Raw genomic sequence first — 15,235 nt, 5'->3', positions numbered from 1 at the left:
CTGGGTTATATAATCCTCAGTGTGACTAAGTTGACTGATATTGGGAATAAATATGTGTTAAAACTTGTAGCCAAACTCTTACAGCATTCTGCCTGCACCTGAATGGCACCTGCACAAGGAAATGTTTAGGATAATTGGAGTAATCGGATTAGAAGCATATTAACAATTAACAAGATTAATAAAAGATGTAAAATGGCTTAACTGTGGGATCTGTCAGGCAAAGTTTCTCTTCTAAGCGATGAAAACAGATGCATACAGGATGAAATCCTAGAGAATTGGGCTGCAGCTGAACTCATTACAAATCTATCTTTCAAACTTTTGAAAAAGCAGGTACAAGAGGAAGTTGTTTGTGAGAGGGGTTACAGGCAGCAGTGCTTGCTCCAGTCGGTGTAGCCAGCTGTGTTGGAGTCACCTCTATGTGTACAAATTTATCTCTCTGGGACACACAGCCTCACTACTGCCTGAACCAGCACATGGGAAAGGAGCAGTCACATCCACAGGCTCCAGTGGCCCGAAGAGAGGAACCCACAGACCCAAGAAGATGCCTGAGGCAGTGACTTATTGCAATTCTTTAAAGTCACATTCTGCAGTATTTTTTGACCCCTTGAGAAAAACGTAAGGCAGAATTCCCCTTTGAAGAAATCCTACCAATTCTCCTAGAATTTTTACTCACTCATTTTTAGTCACTCATTTGTTCTTTTTCGCCCCCAATATGCTTCACACTTGAGTTTCCCAGCTCTCTCTTGAATCTTTTCTTAACGATTGTCTCGCTGTCCAGTACTCAGGTGTTAAGAAAGACTTCAGGGAGGGGTCACAAACTGTTGCTGGCATTCAGGTTTTTCATTCTTGAGTTAAAGTTATTAATAATTCAGAAATCCGCTTTGCTAAAAAAAATCAAGGTTACAGCCAAAGGAGGGATCCAGGAGCACGTTCCCGATAACATCCAGGACTAAAGGGCGTTGCTGCGGCAGGGAGGGAACCGTGGCAGAACTAGAGCGTGTTTGGGATTGCACAGCGCTTCAGCGGGATGGGCAGGGGAGGAACTAAAAGTGGAGAAAGAGAAGGGCTTAGGTGAATGGAGGAGGAAAAAGTGTGGCGAAAATGGAGGGTAGGGGGATAAAAGGGCCAGTGGCACGTAAATCGCTTGCTGATCTGGCAGGGACACCGTGCTCCCGGGAAAACATGCTGGACTACCCCGCCGAGCCAGCTCCCGGGTTCCCTCCTCGGGAGCCTGCTCTCCCGCCATGGCCAAGGGCACAGGCGCCCTCCCGGCCCCCTGCGATCCCACCCCGCTCCTCCTCCCGGGCCGGCATTCTTCGGAGAGCCAGCGAGGCGAGCCGCACGGCGAGGGGAGCGAGCGGGAGCCGCGAAGAGCCGGAGCCGGAGCCGGAGCCGGAGCGGCGGCGGGGGCGGCTCCGTCCGGCAGCGGCGGAAGGGCCGCCCCGCCCCTCCCTGCCCGGGGCGGTGCTGCGGCCTTCGGAGGCTGCGGAGCGGCGGCACGGTACGGGGCCAGCATGGGCCGGACGGTCGTGGAGCTGTTTTACGATGTGATCTCCCCGTACTCCTGGCTGGCGTTTGAGGTGAGGGGTGGCACAGGGAGGGAGGCTCTTCCCGGATCTCCGCGGTGCCGGAGAGGCGCTGGGACCCGGCCGGTCCCGCCGCCGCCTCCCCCTCGGAAGGGCCGCTCAAGGGCAGCTCGGGCGGCTGGCTGCAGGCAGCGCCCTTTGCGCTCCGAAGTTAATGTTTCTCTCACCTCTGAGGGGTGCCTGGGCTTCTTCGTCGCCTGTTGAAATCCAGGGACACTAGGGAGGTGAGTCCGAGCCAAACGGCAGTGCAGGAATTAGTGCTGAACATTCTGCTTCGGGGGTAGCTTTCGTATTGAAAAAGTGCAGGTGTCCTGATCGTGACGTGAGCCTGACCTTTCCAATACTTACTGCTGCATAGCCTTGGATAGTTGTGACACGAATAGAGACACCCCCCCCCCCCCAGTTTTTCTGAGATCAGAGTTCTCTGGCAGCATCCAGGAAAGGCTTTAGGACTAGCCCTAATACAACAGGAAAGGATTTATCTGTAGTATTTACTGCCTTAGCTGCACACAGCTCTATAGACATCTCTGACTGTGAATCCCTCACTACTCTTTCACGTTGCAGGCTCTCTGCCGGTACCAGCACATATGGAATATTGACCTGCGCTTCCGTCCAGCTTTCCTCGGTGGCATAATGCAACAAACTGGTATGGACTACAGGGAGATGAGCTCTGCAGGGAGATGCCTTCTTCACTAGCAGAGCACTTAGTGTGCAGGCCCTGGGTGTGTGCAGAGCCCATGCAGAGCCAGCTCTGAGCTAAGTTGTGGCACCAGTAACAGATTAACTGCAGGACTGTGGAGCCCCAAAGCAATTGAGATATTAGTCATAAGGAATTTCGCACCGTTGCAACTACACAGACAGTCTGTGCCAAAGTCCATCTGTTCTAAAATATAATAAAATAAATAATAATAACTTGACATGGAGTGTTTTCCTAGAGTAAGATTTTAAACCAGAATGAATTTGTGGAACACTTGCACTTTGTAATATGCAGGAAGGATACAAGTATGTCCTGAGACAGTACTTATGGCCTTAATTGGATCACCAAGACTTAAAACGCATAAATCATGAATTAACAAGTTGTTATGTTGGTTTACCCATGCATTAGGAGTTGTCTAGCTTAAAAGTCATCTGTCTGAATCAACATAAATCCCTGAGAGGACATTTGTACCTTGGTTTAAAATGGATTCAGCTATCCTAAAGGTTTGATCTGTGCAAAACTGAAATAAACCGTGTTTAAATTGTAGCATTACCTTTGGAAAAGCCAAGTATATTTCAGTAAACCAAAATGAAATTATACTATTAAATTATACTCTTCCTTAGGTGTATGTACATATGAGGCATCATTTGTCCAGTGTTGGTTTGTTCAGTGTTATTATAATACAGCTGGAAATCTCAAGAGAACTTTTTCCTAAAAGGTAACAAGCCGCCAGGAATGTTACCAAAGCGAGGTGAATACCTGGTGAAGGATATGAAAAGGATGGCAAAGTACTACCAGGTGCCTTTACGCATGATCCCAGATGCCTTCCAGCACATCATGGGCACAAGTAAGAGTCTTAGCTGCTATTTCTCATCCCCAGCACTTCTGGTTCCAGTTCTCCCTGCCAGTAAAGGTGAAGATGAATCCCCTGTGTGCAGCCTTTTCCTGAACCTGTGAGCAGTATGAAGTCTGTGCATTCATAGCCATGAAAGAAATTTATGGAGAAGTACAGCTGTGAATGATACTAGCATGGGAGATAACTGTGGATCAACTTAAGCTTTGCTGTACAGACTGTGTGTTTCTCAGGACTGTTACAGGGGAGGTCACACTCTTCTTAGGTAGCAGTGATGCAGACCACACCTGCTCCTGATGCTGTGCCTTGTCTGAGTGTTCCTCTGTCTCCCCACGAATCCAGGCAGCCTGACGGCCATGCGCTTTATCACAGCCATTGATATGACAAACCCACAGTACCTGGAACCCTTATCTAGGGAGTTCTGGATGCGGTTTTGGTCACAGGTCAGTATTTTATGCAGCCAGCTTCTTGACCCTTTCTGTCACCTTCCCTGTCCCACATCATTCAAATGTGGAATTCCAGCAAGAGGAAGAAAATGTCTTTTAATGAAAAGTCATAGCAGGAACTTAAGGTCACAGTGGTTCAGAAGCCACAAGCTTATAATCAGCTTAATTTGCCTTCTTTTAGGTGTGTAAGGTGGGTCCAGCAGGCTGGACCAGTGGATCAGTGGTTCATATCAGAAAACACTTTAATACATTCCTAGATTAGGTGACTTAAGACCTTTTCTGAGGTAAATTCTCCAGCAACAAGTATTTAGTTTATTTTTGTTTTCTTAGAAAACTTGCTTTTAAATCCAGAGAGGAGCTTTTGTTTCATAAATACTGATTTACTTATTTTATTCTTTTACCAGCATGAAGACATCAGTCAGCCAGAGAACATATTGGTTGTAAGTGTCTCCTTTTTCTTGTGCTTCTGCATTTCTGATGGATATTCTTATAAATGACTTTGAAGAAAAATGGATTTAAATTCCCTTGAAGCTCTGTTTGGATTTTTTTTTCCTTGTCATGTTTTGCATAACACTCAGAACCAGAATACACTTTTTTTTTGTTAATTCATGTGGCAAGATACGCAGGCTGAACAATGAGTTACCTGTTGATACTGTGTGATTAACAGTCATGAAAGTATGAATAGTTTCTGCAGAATGCATTGAGGCATTGCTGCTATATGAAATGTTCAAGTGAAATGCAACACTTGGGGAAGGTGACTGTCCTTAGAGTGATGGAGTCAGGTTTTTTGTTAAGCTCAGGGCTATACTGCCCTTTTATATACCTGGAAATGATACTCCTGATGTATTTTCTTTTGCCATTTCGATTTTGTTTATTACAGTAAAAGCTGTAATAGCATGTAAGGTAGTATATCAGGAGATTCTCTTGAAGGTGTCTACGCATTATTTTATAAGTTCTTGGAATATGAAGAAAAGTGAGGCATTGTCCATGACTAGTCTCTCCTATCCAACATCCCTAGCTGAAATCTGAAGCTTACAGTCTTGCTGTTCCCCCTCAAGCCTAGTCCTTGAACTTCAGCTTCATCTTAGTGTAGCTTTTTTACCAAAATTTCAGCAAAGTTTTGCACTTTGCTTTTTTAAGAAGCAACATTTGAAGGATATAATTAAAGTTACTCTTTAGAAATATAATTTAATTTAAATTAAATTTAAAGATATAATTTAATTAATTAACTATCTTTATATATAAAGATATAATTAAAGTGGTACTTTTACCGTGGTAGGCAGCCAAGCATCATACAAGTGCTTACTTGCTTCCTCCCACTGCCCAGGAGGACACGGGAAGAGGAAAAGAAGAATGAAAGCCAGAAAACTTGTGGGTTGAGAAAAAATTACTTAATAAGCAAAAGTGGAAGCAAAGTGAATGAAAACAAAGAACCACCTACACATAAACTGATGCTCAGCCAGTTCCCAAGAAAAAGGTTAACCTGCCTAAACCCCCCCTCATCAATTACTGCTGAGCATGGCATATGGCATGGTCTGTATCTTGGGTTAGTTCAGGTCATCTCCCAGCCTCTTGTGAAGCTCCAGTCTGTTCACACTGGGGGGAGAGTGAGAACCAGAGACTGCCTCACCACTGTGCAAACACCATTCATCAATAGCTAAAATAACTAGGATGTTATCAACATTGTTTGGTCACAGATCTGAAACACAAAAGCATAGAAGCTGCTGTGAAGCAAAGCAGCTCCATTCCAGCTAGACCCAGAACATAAATATGTACAGAACACTGTCACATCATTATTTAAATAAAGCAAGGACATGCAGAACTTCAGAGCCACAAACTTCACACTCAGAACAATCTCTAATTTAGTCACAGTTTGGCAGTCGATGAGTATCCCCCCTGTGCATCAAGGCAGAGAGGGAGGTGTCCCCTTGTCTGCTTGTGCCTATCTTCATTCAGTCCTGCCACAACTACTAGACTTTTCTAGAAATTTGTCATCCAAAGGTGGCTGAGAGGTCTCTGCCAATCATCTGAGTCTTTACAGGTGGATTTATTTTACACATCAGTCAGAAAAATTGTACTTTTAAAACTTGATAATAATTCCTTATTCTTTTACTTCTTTATTTAATCAAAAGCAGCTTCACATACATTGCTGTATCAGCAATGTGTGGTCTGAATTCTGTCCCAGCCCACTTAAATCCTTTTTCTGCCCTGAAATGGTGAGGACCAGATATTACATCACAGTGTAAATATTGCAGTCTGAACACTGTGGCTACCAAGCCTTTTGTTCTAGTCCAGTGGTACACTTGTTTAACCTCCTGTTCAAGCACAGTCCAAAAGAGCTCCTCATTTCCCTGATGTGTTAGTAGGGGAAGGCAAGTGAACATGTGGGTGCTAAACACAAAAAGTAATTGAAAGAGTCATTAACACCTGCATGTGCAGGATTACTTCTCCATGTGCAATACTGCATTTCTTTTTTTTTTTTTTTTTCTCTTTTTGTGAAATATTTTAGTCAAAGAGTACTTGTAAGTCATTGTTACCAGGTAAACATTGGACATTTAAATTTGGCTACTTTGTCTCACTCCTGTGTGGCAGAGGCTCAGGGAAGGTGAAAAAGATCCAGCAGTAACACCAGCCACTGTGAAATCTCTGTGATTTGGTTTCTTTCATGCAGTGTCACTTACAGATCCCATGTGGCCACATTTGTCAGATGAACTGTTTTTGTCTTGGTAGGCTTGTACGGTGAGATTTTACTTTTCATAACACTGGTTTGAGTGTTTTTGTAAGTTATCTGATGAGTCATTGTATCAAAGGTTCTTTCATTTTTTTTCTTTGATTTAGGAACTCCTGGGAAAAAAAGTGCATATTTGGGGCTTGGAAGATTTAAAATGCCTCTTGTACTTTGTAACTGAGAGTTGTTAAATGATGACTAGGTTGGGAATACAGCAAGACAGTTGTGCAAGTAGTGCTTCAAAAGTATTTTGAATTTTTTTTTGTCAATAGACCTTAGGTGATAATCCTGAAGATTAAATTAGTTTGATCAGGGTAGGAATTAGAATATTTACTTTTAGAGTATTCTTAATTATGTGATCTTTTCTCAGGTTGCCCGACAGGCTGGGCTCTCAGCAGAGCTCTCTCAGAAGGCACTTGAAATGACTTCATCCCCTCCAGTGAAGGACCGACTGAAAGACACAACAACTGAAGCACTGAAATATGGGGTGAGATGCTTCCAATGGCACTGGGCTTCACAGCTGTGCATTCCTTCCCTCTAAAGAATACAGGGAAGCAGGGAACAATGAGGGTGATGATTAGAAAGCACTAATTGTTTTCCAGTGTGTGAAAGCCACCTCACTGTTGTTGGTAGTTTATCTGTCATCTGGAAAACTAAGGTTGACCCACTCATTCTAGCTGGACAGCAAGGACAGGACCAGTACTGAAAGATATCATTTATTGCTACCTGAAATAGAACTGTAGATTAATCAGGTTGTTTTTCATGCTCCTTCAGAAGGGGCACACAAGCTCTGGAGAGTCACCTACTTTCAGATGGCTTCAATAGGCTTATCTTTAAGAACAAAGAAGGTAAAAACAAGGGGAGGAAAAAAATTAAAAGTTGTTGGGATTTATTCCTGAAGATTGATGATATGACTGCAAGAAATTCTCCCATTATAACATTCTCTGTTTCATCTCCATGGTGTCAATAGGCATTTGGGATGCCTGCTGTTGTGGCACATTATGATGGGGAACCTCATCTGTTTTTTGGCTCTGATCGTTTAGAGCTGCTAGGCAGCGTTATAGGTGAGTCTGTCTCATTTCATCACTTTGGTTTCATGCTTTCACCCTCTTGGAACAAAATACGTAATGCAGCTGAGTAAAACACTCTTAAGGGCTTTCAGATGTTAAATAATGTTGGTTATCCTTCTCCTGGAATGAAACTGCTAACTGAAATCTGTCTCAGTACACTTAAAATGACCAAATGATCCTTTTTCAGACCAGAAGTGACTTGAATACTCCATCCCCTCTTGGTGCGTCTCAAGGCTTTGTCTTCCATGTGCCATTCTCAAAATACTGCTGAAACTCTTTAGTTCTCAAAATATTCATATGCAACCTTTTGGTACTGGACAGTAGGCCTTGGCTAAGATTATGACTATGGCTGCTACTGCTTTTTTCTTTTTTTTTTTTTTTTTTGTCATTCCAACATTTTCATTTTATATCTGTTTCTTCTTAGTAAAAGCACATTATTACAGCTCTCCAGTCTATAACTTGTGTCTGCCTACACAGTTGTTCAGGTTTTTCATATATTGACCATCCTTCTTTTAATTTTTCTATTAACAGAATACACACTTTAAATTCTTTAAGAGGTTGAAGTAGGTTGTGATAAATAATAAAACTAAAGTCACCTGTTTTTATGAGTTAGAGGGCATTTGACTATTCATCTCAAGATCTGGCTCTTGAGAGAGTGTCTCTAGAAAGAGTTATGCACATAATTAGCATATGCATTTGTGGAAAACATTAAGCAGAAAGTATTAGTTAATGCAAATTAGTATTGGTCATGGGCTTAAGCAGAAGGGAATTTTTTTTGAGTGGTTTTTTTTTCTGTTGTTGTTTGTTGTTGTTGTTGTTTTTTTGGTTTTTTTAGTCTTCTGGATAAGTTTCTCATTCTATAAAATATTCTTGATGAACATGAGAGTGAGGAAGAAGAGTACCCAACACCCACTACAGCAGTCACTAATACTGACTGAAATGTTGTGGCCTGGTTTCTAGTCTCAACTCCAAGGACTTAATCAGATTTTCTTTTTGATTCTCTGACTCTGCAGCCTTGCACCCTTTTTTTTGCTTTTTTTTAACCCCCGGGGCCCCCCCCCGAAATGAGTCCTAAAAAGAATTGATTTCTCCCTGACCTGCAGAACATCTCATCTGTAATGGAGGAAAATAATTCTTCTGTACAGTTTCACTTGTGACTAGACAGTGAAAGATTTATGGAACAGGCTGTAGCACACCAAACAAGATATAAATCTGTATTCCATCACCAGTAGCTACCCTTCACCAGAGTAGCAACAATAATCCTGCTGCAGAAAAATGACCGCCAATTACTTGTATGGATTACATTTTAACATATCTCTTCTGTGCTGGTTTGTCTTGGCAGGTGAAAAATGGCTGGGACCAGTTCCAAGCCCCAAGCTGTGAAAAGTCACAGGAAGTATATAGGAAGGAAAATATATATGTCAATCTTCAACAGTTATCTGAATGTATTCAGTTTTATGGAGAAATGGCTTTCTCATCCAACAGTTAACTTTGCTGCTTGATCTCATCTCTAATTTTGAAAAATATCAAGTTTGCCACTATTACCAGCCTGGTAAGGTGTTTACCAATACAAATGTGCTTCCTTTCTTTCAACAGATCAAAGATTAACATTAAAGATTTAACTTCTTGCAGAGTGAACATTCTTCTTCCCTGGCTGATTTTCTTTCCTTTACCCTAAAAGCATGAGGATTACATAGTTACTGGACTGCAACCTCTGGGTTTCTTGTGTCTTCCTGCTTGTCCTTTATAAACATACACAGACACACAGATGCACATGAAACCTAAGAGAAGCTGGCCACACTCTCCTTTTATTTTAACTCCAGTGCACTACACAGACATAAGAAGCACAGGCTAAGATATTAATGCTTCCTTTAACTTTGCGTCATGGCAGCTGGGAAGGACACAATTCAAGCCCAAGGAGTCTAGGGAATGAATAAGTATTTTAAAAGGAACTGTCCCCATCTTGGACAATATTTGATACACCTGGCTCTGCAGTGACTGATATTTGAGGAAACCACCACACATGTGCATTCGTGGGCACCAGCCCCAAATCTTGGGGGGGGTTTAACTAATGCAAGTTTTGCAGGAATGTCTTTGGAAGATGGTTGTGAACACCGCTGTAGGTTCAGCTGGTAACTGAAGTAGACTCTGTTTTGCTTCTTCAAGGATGCCCTAATTGCTGCCTATCCAAAAGTGATTTGGATATGGCTGTGAGGGACTTCCAAGCATGTAGTCTGCAGAGGGAAAGGTATGCAAACAATTAAAATAAGAAATTTCACATGGAAACAGTTTGAGCTTGGCCCTGTATTGGCAGAATTGGAATGACACACAGAAATTTGATTTATATGAAGTTTGATTTTACAATGATTTAACACTCTCTGATGCATCACTGAATGAAACAGCAGCAGCTGGAATTCCCTCTTTTGTCTTTTTCTGAACTTTAGGGTAAAGCACATTCACGTATTTTCACTTGAACAGCAAATCCTAGAAGAAAGCATCAGAAAAAAAAAATCTGTATCCTTCATGTTCTTACAGCCCTAAGTGTTGTGGGGGTGTAATTTGTTCCCCCATCCACAATTTTTACTTCTTCCAGCTCTTCAGGAAATACCCTAGGATTGGAGGAGTCCTTCCTCCTTTTTACCAGTGCACCCATTAGTCTTTGGGAAAATCCAGCCTGGAACTTAAGGAAAACTTTGTGAGAGATAAGAGGAGTTACAATGACAAGGAGGTTACCATGGATGTGGGTGCCATAGGTTTCATTGAGTCCCTTGAAACCATGTTACAGAAATTTTTTTACCATTTCTCCCCTGAAACTTGCTAGTCTTCAATCTGCGCTATCAAACTGATTCAGAGGGTGTAATAAAAAGGATTAACTAAAACATCACTTTAAGCCAATAGTGCTATCTCAGGAGTGGGTAAAATGCCCTCTTGTGGAAATAATGAACTCTGGTAAGGAGCTGGTGAGAATTCAAAGAACATCTGGAAATAATCTGACAGTGAAAAGCAGGGTCTTGGGAAACTTTGAACCACATCAACTGAAAAATAACCAGCCTTTGTGGCAGAATGTTGTTGATTTGGCAGATGGACCAAAAGACATGGATCCTACAGACTGCAATCTGTTTAATGAAATTATCTTAAATGCTCTTTGACCTACTTCAAATCAGTGTAAATTAAATGCTCAAAACCTTAGGTACTAAAACCATACTTGAGTACTACTGAGCTACATTGCTTATTGCCTGTAATAGCCCCCAAGTAAATGCAAAACCACAGTATTTGCCTTAGTATCAGTGAGTTTGCAGTTGTTGCAATTCTGACCCTGTAGCTATTCTGAGTAAAATTTACCTGTTTGGGAGCAGAACTTTGAGGGAGTTCTGCCCCTCAATTTAGACAACCTTGCTCCTGTGCTACAGAGCCATGCTGTGAGCACAAGCTCTTGGCAAAAACTCTGGGGATGACCCCAGTAAAGAGCGTCTGGCAGCTGCACTGTCACACTCTGTTCTGATCTCTGCTGTAGCACACACTGAAGCAGCCTCAGGGTATCAGCTCCCCTCTCAGTTTTGCTGTGGCACCAGTGGCCACCACCACATGGAGCTGAACTGTTCACCTGACTGCTCCGAATGCCACAAGGTGGCAGGGCAGATAAAACTTGAGCACTGAGGATCTGAACAGAAACAGTAAGAACTACCAGCTATTTAGGAATGTTTAGGAATAGCTGGAAGAATTTTCTTCCATAAAGGTGATCCTCTTCTACTCAGCTACATACCAAACTAGTTCCTGAGAGCCTCACATCCCCACCACTTTCAAGGCAGCTGTTTAGCTGTCAGGCCAGAGAAGATACTGGGCAAGGAAAGGGACATTGAGCAAAAAGACTCTCAACAACACAGACAAAACTGGACTATGAATTCTAGGGAGCAATCCTGAAGTTGTGTTCCCCTTTCCCTCACCAGGAAATCAAGTCCCACTTCCTATGTCTGGAAAACCTGAGAAACTGGCATGGACAAGTAGGTCCCTCCACTGCTGGGCTGAAAGCAAATAAACAAGTGTACAGTGAGGCACAACATCAGAAAATGAGCAACAAAAAGGGGTTCTGCAAAGTAATGAAACTATAAAAAGCAGAGGTTAGGCACAGAGAAAGGTAGGTTGTATCTGAGCAAAGGAAACTGAACAACCAAAGACAAAGAAGAGAAAGGAACTGCCTAGATTAGGGTAGAGAACAGAATCTCAATGGGAAGTGCTGTTCCCTGAGAGGAAGGAGGCAGCCATGAAAGGGAGCACTTAGGTAAATCAGAGAGGCCAGAGTGGCTGGCCATGGAAGATCACTTGGGGAGGAAGGTGAAGGACTAACTCCTGAGATGCTCTACAGCACTTGCTGTAGAGAGGCAGGGAGAGCCAGGGGCCCGTGGCTCTCCTCCCCCCGTGTCCATTACCTGTGCTCCTCACCCTGCGTGCAGCAGACAGTGCTCCAGCGCTGACATCACACACAGCACAAAATGGAGGCCTGCAGAACAAGGCACCGCTTTAACCTCCCCCTGCAAGCACCTTCCTACTGCCCTTTCAACCCTCAGCAAGCAATGCCTCCTAAATCAAGCCTCTCTCTTTTCTCCCATCCCTATCTCTGTGCAAGCGAGAAGGAAACATTTTATTAAAGCACTTACTGGATTATGGTGCTGAGCCTCTGCTTTGCTGCCTTTTCCTTTTCCAGTGGAGCCAGCAACACTGCTGGAAGGAAGCAACCTGCTTCCTAAAAGGGAACCAAGCACAGAACAATACAAAAATAATCAAGAGGGTATCCCAGGAGCTGCACACATAGCTGGTTTTACCCAAAAGTTTTCAGAGATCTGTGGCTCATCCACAGGTAAGAGTGAAAGGAGTGTACCTATGCCCAAATTGACTAGTGTTACCTTCACCTGTGTTTCTCATTCCAGCTCAAAACATGAGGAAAGTGACTGCTTTAATTTCATTTAAAAAATAGTCATCAGCCACAGGTTCCAGACAATCTGAATGCCTTATTCTCAAAGATACACATTTGTGAAGCAGACTCTAATCTTATGCTCTCACAGTGTTTCTCTTCCTTCTCCCTCTGACCCCTTCCTTGAGATTCCCACATCTGACCTCAGAGTTTAAGGAATTTGCCTCTCATCACATATCAACACCATGGCAAAACCAGGGATTAAATGCTTGCAAAATTCACAAATTAAAAGCATTCTTCTGCTTTCTGTAATCAGCTTATATTCACCATACACATGTCTTATCTTTAACATAACAGCCTTCTTAAACCATTCTACATTTACTCTTAGATGATCCTCCATTCTATCCATTCTATGGTTAAAATTACTAAATATGGTAATTTCCAACCAGTACAGTTTGTGGGAGTTTATGCATAGATGCATCACAACATAAATCTGTATTATAAAATAGTAAATCTTTGAAAATGGAAAGAGTTTGAATTAAAGAGTTTCGTGTGGAATGTGCTAAGGGGTAGAATGGGCAGGTGAATACCTCTGGTGGCATATCTAACCACCATTCAGTCAGTCAAGTGAAGAAAGCTAATGAGGGATTCCTGCTAAGATGGTAACTTCAACACTTTTCCCAGGAACACTGCAGTATTTTCTAGGAAACAGATAAGATGCAACTATTGTTTCAGTATTTTTTCTAAGGTGGACTATCCCCTTTCCCAGTGCCATTATGTAATTTAAAACTGAGACTTAAAAACAAAACTGGTGAATCACTGCCAAATACTGCTAAACTGTGGTTTTAAATAACATGAATTTACAATGTGAGGGTTCTTCTCTATTTTGTATATATCCCAGTTCTACTATGCTAAAATTTAAAAATTATGTATGTTTTTTGTAGGAAGTGACTAACAGGCCAAGTAACTAAATAAAAATATACCTAACACAACTGGTAGTGTCTAACTGTTAAGGAGAGTTATAGCTGAATTTTTATCCTGCCCTTGAGGCTAGAGAGAAAGTCACCTCTGCCTCATGTGACATGCACTGGCACATGAGACATGTTGGTACTTTAAAGGCAACTCAGAAAATATTTTGGCAAAGGCAGTTCTCTGTGTCATGATCTGGGAGCATAATGACCACAGACTGCTGACTTTTTTTTTTTTCTGTAACTTTGCTCTCTCAATCTGAAAGGCAAATTGGAGAAGCCAAGAATGTGTACATGGGTCAGGAATGCTGGATTTATTCAGTGTAGGATCTAGACTCACAGTGGGCTTGTCTTAGGTTTCTCCATTTAAAAAAATCCTTTTGGTCTGATTTTACACAATGCATTAACTGTGGCTGAATACTTACTGGATAACTTAATAAAGGAAAAAATTAAACCATTAGGATACTGCTCTCTCTCCCCATGGTTGTAAAACCTAAAAATTACATTGAACTTTACACTGCATTCTCTGTAATGATTATTCTCAGTGATGCCTATTAATGATTTATATACTGTAAGATAATAAAGAGTCAGCAGACAGAGAAACTATCTGAGAAAAGCAGAAGAGGCCAATGGAAAGCATCCCTGCCTCCAGCATCCACAACAAAAGAGGAATATCTGACAGAACAGAGATCTCTGCAGAATATCTGACAGTATCACATCTTCAATGCTGTTGCTAAGATACAGACAATTTTATGCAGGGATCTGTCTGATGGCCACTCTTGATATCTCATATATGGCAGCTCTGGGGAATGAGACCTAACTCTATCCTCCGAGTAAGGTGACTCCACTCTCTAACCCTTGTAATCTTTACAAACAATTCTTTTTCACACAATTCCTATAAAGATTTCAGGGTTCAATCCAACCAGCTCTCTTCCTTGCCAAACAATAAATCCTAGTATCTCTTACCACTCAACATGCTGCTATTCCAGTCTTCCAGCAACAAATGTTGAATGTTTTGCCTTTCACAGTTCCTAATGACTTCCCAAACTCAAAAGCTTAGTCTTCAATCATACTTTCCCAAAATCTTACACAGCCTCATCCTCAGAAACAGACTGAAACTGATTTAAACTTTCCCTAATTTTAGCTTAAGGCTGATGCTCGACAAGAAATGCTTCGATCCAAACCAGTTCATTTTAACAAAAGTGAAATGCAACTGCAAACAGGGTCTGAGATAAGGGCAGGTGATCCAGCTCCACAGCAGGAAACACAACAGGTGTCCCTGCTACGGGACTGAAGAGAACTTCTAAGGACTACAATCATCTCTGCACTGTGAATGGATCCAAGCTGAGTTTAATCACCTATGTCAGCTTTAATCAAGTACTAGACTAAGAGCCCAACCTTGGCAAAAAACTCTCAGTGCAGGTTAGCTTCCTGATTACCCACCTTCTCAGGAGCATACTGCTTTGTTCAGGAAGCAGTTCCTATAACCCCATATCCAAACTATCTAGTTTATACAGGGACTGCATTCAGAAATGCAACCATAGCTCTCCACAGAAAAAACGAGAACACTTTAATTCTTTGCAGTCTACTGTCACTTCTTTTGCAGTATGTACAGCACTATTTATTCATGGCTTTGAAGCATTCTTTCCCAATTAAACTTTGCATGGCAGCTGCTCTCCCCATTTTTATGGGCTATCATCTACCTGTGCTTTCAAAATATTAAGTACAGCATACAAAAGATTTGGCTCAACCTCTCATACGCTTCTAGAAGCGTAAGTAGAGGGGATTTTTTATTTTTCTTTCTTTTTTACCTGGTGAGCTAGAAGTACTGGGTGTGCAGTCACTGTCATCCAGCCACATACTCTGAACCATTGAATCCTGTTTTGGAGGGCCCTTAAGTGAGCACGTCAGCTCCTGGAGAGGGCAAAGAAGATGTGTTTTAATCATGCACCTGGTAAAATCAGGGAGGGTAGCCTCT

The 15,235-nt window shown here is 42.1% G+C and overlaps 2 protein-coding genes across 10 annotated transcripts in view; one reads left to right on the top strand and one right to left on the bottom strand.

Annotated features, from left to right (window-relative positions):
• Positions 1–1,436: 1,436 nt before the first annotated feature.
• GSTK1 (glutathione S-transferase kappa 1) lies at positions 1,437–9,018 on the top strand. Its single transcript, XM_009102659.4, has 8 exons — positions 1,437–1,580; positions 2,151–2,232; positions 3,002–3,130; positions 3,479–3,579; positions 3,987–4,022; positions 6,681–6,797; positions 7,281–7,374; positions 8,723–9,018. The coding sequence occupies exons 1-8, from the start codon at positions 1,515–1,517 to the stop codon at positions 8,761–8,763; spliced, it is 666 nt and encodes a 221-aa protein (XP_009100907.1). The 5' UTR covers positions 1,437–1,514; the 3' UTR covers positions 8,764–9,018.
• A 144-nt stretch (positions 9,019–9,162) lies between these two features.
• The window catches only part of LOC103827177 (rap1 GTPase-activating protein 1-like), a 43,577-nt gene continuing 37,504 nt past the window's right edge, over positions 9,163–15,235 (bottom strand). For 8 of the 9 annotated variants that reach the window (XM_050970941.1, XM_050970890.1, XM_050970895.1 and 5 more), the window contains 4 exons: positions 15,069–15,171; positions 12,036–12,121; positions 11,808–11,878; positions 9,163–9,864 (listed from right to left, as the gene is read on the bottom strand). In XM_050970941.1, the coding sequence (XP_050826898.1) occupies positions 11,855–11,878; positions 12,036–12,121; positions 15,069–15,171 (213 nt within the window). In that variant the 3' untranslated portion in view covers positions 9,163–9,864; positions 11,808–11,854. The remainder of the gene's footprint in view (positions 9,865–11,807; positions 11,879–12,035; positions 12,122–15,068; positions 15,172–15,235) is intronic. The other variant, XM_018908253.3, reaches the window with a different exon arrangement.

This window comes from Serinus canaria, chromosome 1, assembly GCF_022539315.1.
Source record: "Serinus canaria isolate serCan28SL12 chromosome 1, serCan2020, whole genome shotgun sequence".
Lineage (NCBI taxonomy): Eukaryota > Metazoa > Chordata > Aves > Passeriformes > Fringillidae > Serinus > Serinus canaria.
Note: the sequence above shows the minus strand (reverse complement) of the source record. Positions and strands in the feature narration are given on the sequence as shown.